General features: G+C 37.1%; 1 protein-coding gene across 1 annotated transcript; it reads left to right on the plus strand.

Moving 5' to 3' along the window:
- The first annotated feature begins 7,110 nt into the window (after positions 1-7,110).
- On the plus strand, positions 7,111-11,186 carry slc35g2a (solute carrier family 35 member G2a). The gene is made up of 2 exons (XM_059501919.1): positions 7,111-7,354; positions 8,938-11,186. The coding sequence occupies exon 2, from the start codon at positions 8,968-8,970 to the stop codon at positions 10,210-10,212; it is 1,245 nt and encodes a 414-aa protein (XP_059357902.1). The 5' UTR covers positions 7,111-7,354; positions 8,938-8,967; the 3' UTR covers positions 10,213-11,186.
- The last annotated feature ends 334 nt before the right edge of the window (positions 11,187-11,520 follow it).

Genomic DNA, 11,520 nt, shown 5'->3' on the forward strand with positions numbered 1-11,520 from the left:
AGTGAATGTCTGTGCATCATGATGTACATCAGTTCTAGCGGGTTTAATGATTTCTCTGAACAAGAGCTCTCCTGGGAAGGTGCTAACATGCTGCTTAAGGAGCGTACAGTGTCTGTCTCCTTCATGCCCCACCTCCCTGCCTCTCCCCTGCTCTGGCATTAAAAGGCAATGTTTCATCTCGCCAGGCTGCCTGTGAGCGTAGCAGTTTCTCTCAAGAGCTGTTAAAGGCTGCAGCAGAATCACAAGCTCTGTTGGGATGGATCCTAATCTAAGAGATAAATCCCACAATGCAGACCTCACACTGCAGTGATACCCGACACCGGGCTAAAGCTGCGAACAACCAACCCACTGTTTGTCGATTTGCTGTTTCACACTATTTACACTGCAGATGAAAAGGACTACCTGGAGACAAAACAATATTGGACATGATATGAGCTGCAGAACACATCATTTGTGAGATCAGGCCAGCTTATTATTCTCCTCACAAACATGCAAGATCAAAGAAAGCACTTTTACCCATCTACACATGCGTATTCTTTGCTGTTGTATTTCCTGTTCCCTACCCAACTATCATCAGATTAGATCCAGTGTCGTTTCTGTTTACTAGAATCTTCCCCAGCGGTGGCTTTTGTCAGTTTGCTGATGGATTCGAGACACTCTAACCCAATTAGGCGTCTCTAGATTTATGAGCAGGACAAAAGAGAATTTACCAGGCCTCATTCTTCTCCCAAGAGAAAAATTATGGAATTGGAAATGGCTGGAAGGAGTGAGTCACTAATGGAAACAGGCCTGGTGGCACACATGGCTTCTGTCACTAAACACACACGTCTGAAAGACCATTACATACAATCTAAAGGTCTTATACTCCATTGTCTATTTTGAATGTGTTTTGCTAACAACACTATATCTAATCAACAAGTCATGGACTAAAAGTCAAAATTCTTATTTTGACGTAAAGTCCTCTTGAAAGATAGTGCCATTACTGTTCAAAGTGTTTTAATTTTCTCTCATTGTATGTCATGATTTGAAGCTTAACAAACATTTTACTGCTGTATGTAAATTATTCTATTGTGCCATGTCATCGTACAGTATTAAATCGCCAATTTTCACAACAAATTTATTATTTCTCTGTCACAATCACATGTCGCAGTAAGTTCAAACAAAGCCATCAGCCACAGTAAATGTTTGCACTGATTGCTGCTCTCCTCTTTGTCTCCATAGCAACTTGACATAAAGGATGTAATTACCCTGGCCAAAAGTACTTGAAGATGTTTTATCCCCTGCTTCCGTTCCTCTGGGACACAATCGGTGGGAGGGAGAAACAGTAGGTGGAAAGGAATATAGCAATTTTACCTGACTCACAGGTCAATGATGAGACATACTGTCATAATTGAGTCATACTGTCCATGCATATACTCAAATGTAGCACATGCCTATTTAATACTGAAAGAGTTCAGTATAATTTTCTGAGACTTCAAATGTTTATGTATAAATTCTGGGTACATATGGTGTACATACAATATAACATTATATATTTTTATTAAAAATATACATATAAAAGTAACAAGTGTCATAATTAATTGGTGATTAAAAAGAGATTTCTTTTATATATATATTTCTTATATATTTATATATATATATATATATATAAATATATATATGTATGTATGTATGTATGTATATAACTTTTTACTTTTTTTAATTCTATTTATCATGGAAATTTTAATCACCAATTGGATTTCATACATGCTTTCCTGTACACCTCAGCACAAGCATTTGTCGTGAGTATCTGCCAGATTGCTCAATCAGTTTAAATGCTACTTAATGGTTAATCATGGATTGTTTCTGCTGTCTCAAGCAGGCAGATCAGGAAATTTTTAGTAAGACAGAATGATCAAAAAGCCCTTAACAGAGTGTTTGATAGGTTTTAGATGTCTACAGGTCACATAGCGTTTACTCTGATAAATTTCTAAAGCTTTGTCTCTGAAAAGGTATTGTTGAAGAGCTACAGATTTCTGTCACACCCCCGTGGACTGTTGATTGTGGTTTCTCCCTCTGTATCCATATTTGGTGGTTCCTGTTCTCATTATTAATTAATCATCTCATTGTGCTCACCTGACTGCCCCCCTTTTCTGCTCTATATCAGTTCCTGTCAATTGTGTTCTAATTTGTCAGTTATTGTGAATCTTACCTTGTGTGTTCTTGACCTGTCTGGATACCTCTATGTGGATTATTAAAGACTGTTTATCGTTCTTCTTCATCATCATTCTGCCTGTTTGCACACCACACCGCCATGTGACATTGCAACAGCAGCCTCTGAAGGTTGTGTTTTCATCATTACCACCATGACTTTTACCTTTCACAGCTATATGGATTAAAATATATCGTGCTTTGCTATGTCTATAGAACATTCATATGTACAATTTTCATAATGTAGACCACTGCCTCATAAGTCTTTATCACAAAAGATTTATTGCATTAGCTGTCCATAAATTTACATTTGTGATTACAGTTCAATTTTCCATCATCAAAAAGCTAGAACATGCAAAAACAACACAGCATGACGTTGTCAACAGTGTCTCTCCCTTAGCCTTAATCACATAGGTCCAGCAAATGTCTTTGAAGCAAGGACAGCTAAAAGCAATCATGTCCAGCAGCTTGGCTCTATTTTTACACCACAGTAACCTTGCTGTGAGCTCTAACAGCAGCTCTTTTGCTCCCTCTTATTGATGTCTGCGTTCTGTTGCACCAATAAAAAATGGATGAGATTGATAACACACCATATACACTCACAGTCATGATCGGCCAATCACTGGCTGGTCAAACCGAGCCCACAAGCTCCGTCCCTCATCCTTTAGTCTTTCATAAGCATGTTGTCAAGGAGTACTTCCCATTAATTGCTTGGGAATTGACGCTTGGGATTGCTTGAGACTTATATGACATATTTTCTCGAGAGGCAGGTGAAAATAGGGTCCTCAGAGACTCGAAGACAGAAGATTTCAGAACCATACTGGGGTCAAAAGTGGGACTGTATACAGGGATCCTGGAGCCTTTGGTGGAGCTACAATGTTTCCACTTGAGGGCCCCCAGAAATTTGACCAAGGGGGACCAATAAAATTTACTGTGCAGGCAGCCAAAGTACACACCACTGGTTTCCACACCAGCACATGATCACATTCTGTTTATTAGAAGCATCTGCTGCATTTATGAGGTCTGCAACTTTAAACAATCTTTCTGATTGGCTTTTATTATTTATCAGCTGGAAAATGTATTCAAATGATTAACCCTTCAGGTCCCATTTTATATTAGGTGTCTTTAAATACTGTGCACTTAAATATAATAAACTGTTAGGTACAATGTACCTATTGTGTTCATGTTGAATTGCAAAACACTTTTGTTGGATATGGTTAAGGTTAGGGACAGTGTAATTATAACAACTGTGCAATTACACTACAGTGTAATGTAACTACAGAAATTAATTACAGGACAGTATTTTCAAATATAAGTAAAAGATTGATTTAAATGTAAGTAAATAGTAGATAAGAACACTTAATATAAAGAGTAACAATTAATTTTAAGGGGTCCTTGTAACATGTTACATACTTATAGTACTATTATAATAACAATAGAATATGCATAATTACATGCAAGTGACCCGAAGACAACCCATATAGTAAGTGCCAGTTAGTTAATATTACTCAGTATGTAAATGTATAATTAAACTGTAACAAGGACAACTTAAAATAAAGTGTAACTGTACAGTATACTGTTTATTGATTAAGATAACACAATTTTAATTACCAGAAATGTAATGTTCACTCCATCTGTGTCTGTTTTACAAATGCCAAGCAGTCTCAGACAGCAAGCCAGCTGCTTCTTGAGAACATCAGGGAAATTTACATGCAAACTGTAGCCTACAGTAAAATCACATGCAAACTTTTGTCACCCACCCAAGCAGTTAGGGTAGTTAGTTTATTAAGGCTGTGAGGGTTAAACATGCAGCTGGTTCAGTGGGTTGCAATGTGTTCTTATTTAGGTAAGTACAGGAAGCTATTACTCCAGTAAACTTATGGGACTATGGGTTAAGTATGTATAGGGCCTAATGTAATAAAAAAAATTTGGGACTAATTGCTATTTAAAATGTTTCGATCAACAACAAGGTGTACAAAATACAACCCATTAAAGAGGATACATCAATCCATCACTCTGATGTTCTCAGCTCAGAGAAGATTGAACTGATATATTTAATGCTTTCAAAATAACAGGGTGAAGATGCAGTCTATTCATTATGATCAGCTCATGAAGACAGCAGGGCTATTGCCCAGTGCAAACAAACAGTGAGGGATTGTGAAGCAACACTGGTTCTTCATGATCTGCTTTAACCAGGTTCAGCCCTGTAGTGCAACAACTCTGGATTCCAGTTTGTTAAATAACAAGTCCATTTTTTACACAAAGAATGTTCTGAGTGAGGTTCAGTCTGGATTTCTGAAGGACTGACACTTCATTGCATGTCATATATTATAGGGCAGACCAAATCTGTCTCTGAAATTCTAATGTGATAGATTAATGGCTGGTGCAAAATATATTGAAGCCTCTCACATAAACAATATTATATGTATGACGTTTTGTTACATTAAGCCTTAAAATTCTGAGATTTGTTTATTTCTAATATTGTGTTTTTGCTTGTTAATACAATTCACCTTTTGATTATTTTGCATGTGTTGTTAGTCATTATGCTACGTCTAAACAAACAAAAGCCCAGCCTGTTGGGACCCAGTGCTGGGTTGCTAAAATTACCCATATTGTTTTGATTTTAACCCTGCAGCATTTTTTTAGAGTACTTCTTTTTAATATAATATTTTTCTCTGATGCCTTCTCCAATCTCTGACTCGCAGAGCTGTTGTCACTTTGAGAATTTTTTATAATGTCTCTGTCTTCATATGCCCACAATTCCAGGGATATGACAAGGATTTATGTTTTTACACTGATGTCAAAACCAAAAATTTGCATAGATAAAGTGAGAACTAACTTATGCCAGAATCTGTAAATGAATAAAAGACATTGTGCATTGAATCATTCATTTCCATCATATATAATCACATAATATAAGTACTGGGCACAGACTGCCTATTATTATTATATTAAGTTGTAGAAAAACAATTTACTATTACAATAATTCCCAAACAGGGATAAGCATACCCCAGGAGGCACCTATGAGCTGGTTCCAATATGCTTTAAAAGTTTAATAACTATAGAAAACCTGTTGAAAACTTTAATTTTAAACTTTACTTTTTATGTGCTATCAAAAAAAGGAAATAATGCTTTTGTTTGTTTTTTAATTCACAGAGTAAAATATTGAGTTTAAAGAAAGGAAAACTAAATAATATGTATGAGTGTTATCATTTAATACTGTGTCTTCAAACGGCACTAAACTGTGCCGCAGGGAAAATAGCATTGACACTTTGTTCTCTGTGTCTGTGGAATGAGTTTCATCCATCATTCTCCACACCAGCACACAGCGGAAAAGAGTTCAGAGGTGTTTGAGGTTTATACACTCACTGAGCTGTCACAGCATCAGTAAAACAGACACTGACAGACAGAGCATTCAGATATCTCACATAAAATCAGTGTTCTTTATGCACTTTTAATTCATTAGAGGTAGAAGTCGACACTAAGGCAGAGCTGTCCTGGTTCTCCCCCATAATCTGTGAAATCAATGGAACCAAACTCTAATGAGTATAGTGCGTGTTTGATAGCTTCCTGTCTGACTCAAGGAAACCTCATTAACCCAGTGTGAGTGTGAGTCTCCACGAGTATAGTGTTGATAGCATGTAGAAAATTGCCCATCTGTTGTTTATTCAGGGAGCTTCACAGACAGCCTATTAAAAACATGAAAAATAAACACTTTAAGATAAATGGTTGGTCCTCTGAGCTGAACCGCATGTTCTGATGAACTCTCTGGTGTAGTTACTATGGAAACAGGGTCTTGCTATTTTCACACACCCTTGGTTATTATAAATATTAAAGACTATCTGTGAGTAATTACAAATGGATGAGCAAAACAAACTCACTCAAGACATGATAGACAAGATGATTTATTCATTTTTTATACCTTCGTTAAAAAGACAAGCAGAAATCCAGCCAGCAAGACAAAGAGATTCTTGAAAAATGATGTTACACAGCTGTGTCAGATAATCAGTCAGCATATGTGAGGTCAAAACATGCTGAGATCTCCCCTCATTATAGTAACAGAAGTCACAGGGGTCATATCAAATCATGAAATATGAATGATGCAGTTCTTTGCTCCTGATCACATTTAAAGCATCTTTTAAATGTTTGAAAAGACAAGTGTGGTTCTCATTTTCCAGACGGAACAAGTGCACTCAAAAAAGATCACCTTTCATTTACTTTCAAACTGTACTTTTTTTGTCTAAAGGTTCTATAAAGAACTTTTCTGTAACATCTAAAGGACCTTTCTGTTTCACAAAAGGTTCTTTGTGATGAGAGAAAGTTCATCAGATTATAAAAAGGTAAGAAAGCGACAGTTCTTTAAAGAACCTTTGACTGAATGGTTCTTTGTGGAACCAAAAATGGTTTTCAGTGGCATCGCTGTGAAGAACCTTTTAAGCACCTTTATTTTTAAGTGTGTATATAGAAAGATTATGTTTCACACTAATTATTTTTTATAAACAGCATAAAACTATAGCCATATTATTGTCTTGTAATTAATAATTCACTTGTAACCGCTCTTCTACAAAGAACATTAATTTAATGCTTGTTGCGTTTTTTAAGAAATCCACTTATATAATTGGCTCATGGCATGTTTAACATGATATATCTGAGGTATAGAAATGTATAAAGCCATATAGTTTTCATCCTTATTGATAAATGAACTATTTAGATGAGCATGTCATGCTGTACTCACCTTGCACTTATGCTTATGGAACTTTAATAAAATATCTCTATTAATTAATTTCTGTTCATGTATAAATGATATTCACGCCATGGCAATGAAGAGTGACGGAGTGATTCAAATGTTGTTAGGTGAACTTCTACTGCGTCAATGACACGCTCCTCCTGAACGATGACGCACGCTCAGAGCAAATGCTGCTCATTATAGTCCATGCATGCAGCTCGACTGAGATCTCACAATCCAGAAACAACGTCCCTTCAGTTCAGCATCCTGCGAGGAAAGCCTCTGTGGGACCTGCTATTATTTATTTAGACAAATCCAGAAGCGTTTCCATACAGAAAGAAAGGCATGGGAAGACTAAACATATTGGCTCACAATGATAGCTGGATTTCATAGATTCATTCGCAGATCTTCAGTGGCCAGAGGCGTCTGAGAGGACAGGTGAGACTTCAGCGTTTTTGTTGGTCATTGTGCAGGTGGTCTTAGTAAGAGATATCCGAGTTACCTTCTAATAAATGGCCATATAGTTTCATATATATACATATATAGGTAGCCTATTAAAGCTAAATGATCATGTATGTTAGACATTAATAACAGGAGGGGCGTGAGTACATTCAGCGCTGTAGTAGGCTACTAGACAACTAGACAGAGTATCTGTGAAATCAGTTCATCTCTGCTAAATATCACTCATATATGACAGCTTCATCCCCTGCTTTCTGCGTCAAGCAGGCGTCGTTACTGACCATGTTCTCAAAATAGCTTGTAGGAGACAGCGGGGCTAGTTGTCACACTTTTTACTCTCACTGTAGGTTTATTTTTTGAGAGTCAGTTCTTGTAGAAACATATCTTAATTAACTGACAACAAAAAGGCTTAGATTTTAAAATGTAAAACAATTAGTCTAAAACAATTTTAAAACAATTTAGAAACACCTTTTCCCCTTTTTTTTATAAAATAAATTGTATACATAAGACACAAGAAACAACTTGCCTCAGCCTGAAATTGATGAAAAATAGCCTCATCCTTGAAGGGTATGTAATTAACAAAAATATATGATTAACATAACATAATTGAATATGAATATTACCATGGAAAATCATGTAAAGAAAAACATATTTGTGAAATAACTTATCTGCTTATAAATGCTTATGATTTATATAATTTATATATATTTATATATAAAACCCTTGTAAACGCTAGTCTCACTATAGGTTGCACATATTGACATAAACACTCCCATTCAAAAATTTGAGGTAAGGTTTTGATGGCATCACAGGAATAAATTACATTTGAAAATAGAAATTATTACAGACTTTATTTATTACATTATTTGAAAATGTAATAATATTTCACTATATTACAGTTAAAAAGCATTTGTGACCCTGGACCACAAAACCAGTCGCTGACCAGTCGATTTTTCTTTAATGCCAATAATCATTAGTATAGTAAAGATCATGTTCCATGAGGATATTTTGTAATTTTACTATCATAAATACATCAAAACGTAATTTTTGATTAGTAATATGCATTGCTAAGAACTTAATTTGGACAACTTCAAAGGTGATTTTCTCAGTATTTAGATTTTTTTGCACCCTCGGATTCCAGATTTTTAAATAGTTGTATATCACCAAATGTTGTCCTATCCTAATAAACCATACATTAAAAAAAAAAAGATTTATTCAGCTTTCATATGATTTATAAATCCCAGTTTCGAGAAACTGACCCTTATGGCTGGTTCGGTGGTCCATGGTCACATATAATATGAACTAATTTCATTTTTTGTAAAGAAAGAGTTTGCCTTAGGTTTTATGCTGTGGTAAACTCAGAGTGAGTAAAAGTCATCGATCCAGATCCAAAAATACTTCCAGAACACCAGGACGCTTATATGTCATAGCTTTGCTTGAGAAGTCTCTCTCTGTAAAATTTCAATGTCATTTTAAAAGCATTGCTGGATGTATTGAGCTGCACATCTTATTTTAAGCTTGAAGTATTTAATTTGTGAACGATTCTTTCTCTTTACATTCAGGAGCTACTCAACAGCTGGTATTATAAGAAAATGGAGGATTCACCATCAAAGCATCTTCTTGGTTCCAAGAAGAGAGTCAAAATCCACCCAAACACAGTGACAGTCAAATACGCCACTCACTTTCCCCAGCCTGGAGACGAGGGCTATGATGACGCTCCATCTTTTGAAGACTTTGGCTCATTTGTCGAAGAGACCTCAGACAGGAAGCACCTCACTGACAGAAAGTCAGGCAGGACTTTTTTCGGTGCACTTGACAGTCGGTCCAAACCTGCTGGGGACCAAAAGGAGAAAGGGGTCGGAGGTCAGCTGCAGAGCTTCGGGGAGGCCTCTGTGTTTGCCTCACGCATGACATGGGCCGCTCTGTTCGGGGCGGCTCTGGCACACGGCTGTGTGGCTCTCATCACACGCCTGGCTGCTGACTCTAGGGTGCCGTCGCTGGAGCTTCTCTTTATCCGCTCCGTCATCCAGGTGTTGTCCATCGCTGTGGTTTTTTATTATAAGGAGCCTCCCTTCGGGCCTCAAGGCTACAGATTGCGTCTTTTCTTTTATGGCGTGTGCAATGTCATCTCAATCACATGTGCATATACCTCCTTTGCCATCGTCCCACCCAGCAATGGCACCATCATGTGGAGAGCCACCACGACGGTCTTCAGCGCCGTACTGGCATTTTTACTCATCGACGAGCGACTGGGCATGACAGACGTGGTGACAGTTGTCAGTAGCGTCTTTGGCCTCTGCTTGGTCATGATTCCCAACATCGTAGGCGAGCACCGATCACTTGGTTTCTGGAAGGAGGCCTTTGGCTACACCATGACGGTGATGGCAGGCTTAATGGCGGCCCTGTCCATGATCATATACCGCGCCATCAAAGAGAGGGTGAGCATGTGGACTGCACTCTTCACCTTTGGCTGGACCGGAACGGTGTGGGGGGTTTCCACCATGTTCATCCTGCAGGAGCCCATCATTCCACTGGACGGAGAGACGTGGGGGTATCTAATCGGCATCTGCGTTTGCTCCACTGTGGCATTCCTGGGGGTCTATTACGCCCTCAACAAGTTCCACCCCGCACTGGTCAGCACCGTTCAGCATATGGAGATTGTTGTGGCTATGCTTCTGCAGCTAATTGTGCTCCACATGGTGCCCTCGGTGTACGACATCATCGGGGGTCTCATCATCATCACCAGTGTTGTCGTGCTGACAGCTGTAAAGCTTTACTGGGTGGGCAAGAGCAAAAGACAGGAGTATGAAGAGATCCTTGATTCGCCGATAAAGTGAATAAAGGTTTTGCTTTAGAAATTGTTTTATGAACGGTACCCACACTCTTAAAAACAAAGAATCACTGGCATCTGTGGTTCCATGAAGAACCTTTATCATCCATGGAACCTTTTAATTGCATTAAAGGTTCTTTAGATTTTTAAAATGTTCTTCACAGCAAGAAAAAAACGGTTCTTTTAAGAAAGGTTTTTTGGAGAACGAAACATGGTTCTTCTATGACATCTCTGCAAAAATCCCATTTAGAAACTTTATTTTTAAGAGTGTTATTGTGAATGTTTAAGAAAAAGATCTATGTAAAGGTTATGTAAAGTTTATTCATTGATGAAGTGCCATTGTGAATTTGTCTTTGACTGTTGTTTTATGTGAAGCTCAAAGAGGTTATTGTTACTTATCACACATTATGAAGTAATTATCCATGTTTAGCTGTGTCATATCATGTTTCATTAGGCAGTACATCCAAATAAATGTCTGTGCAGAGGAGCTGCAATGACAACATATGAATATTTTCAGAAATATGCACTATTTTCCAAATTGACATGGTCAAGAGTGCCCCCTATTGGTATGTAGTGACTATTTAGCCCTGAGAAGTTTTGGCACAGCCTGATTATCCTGAGTGAATCAAATCTGTTTTGGCAACAGTGCTTCAGGCTGGTGTCTTACAGAGCTTTTCTGTTGGTTATAGGATTTCACGATTTCCAGTTTATTGAGAAATATTGAGGGCTGTTGGAGTCATATTCACTCCAGAGTTTTACTTGGAAATGAAAGCTTTAACAATTTTACTGAGATAATATATTTTGGCAAGGTATTCTAATATTTGAGGTTTTATAGTCAGTGCAGAAAATTCTAATTATTTGACAAAGTATGTAACATTGCATTGTGGCATTGTGTCCGGGTTGAAAACATTCATTTTATGGGAATAGAGAAAAAAAAGCCAATGCATGATACATGCAAACATGGGATTGTTCATATAATATTGGTCACTTTTTTTTTTTTGTCCAGAAACAGGAATGGAGTGACTTCACTTAAGTCTTAGAATGTCCCTGTGGTGTCTTTAAAAAAACAACAAATGTGTACTGTTTCAAACTGAAATATTTTCAAAGATTTGTTTTCTCTTTAATAAAAGCATGTATTCATTTGACTGTGCATTTTTATGAGAATTTAACCCTTTTTGTTAAGCTAAAAGAAAACAAATTATTCAAGCACAATAGTTTGTCCTTGTTTTAAAAGTTTTATAGGAATTTTCCACAGTGTCTGCAAGGGATGAACCAAATAGTTAAGATAAAATGTTATAATAATGTTAATTTAATA

This window comes from Carassius carassius, chromosome 20 (assembly GCF_963082965.1).
Source record: "Carassius carassius chromosome 20, fCarCar2.1, whole genome shotgun sequence".
Lineage (NCBI taxonomy): Eukaryota > Metazoa > Chordata > Actinopteri > Cypriniformes > Cyprinidae > Carassius > Carassius carassius.

Excerpts from the sequence above, each read along its gene's own strand:
- slc35g2a (XM_059501919.1), top strand. The coding sequence starts at position 8,968 with ATGGAGGATTCACCATCAAAGCATCTTCTTGGTTCCAAGAAGAGAGTC.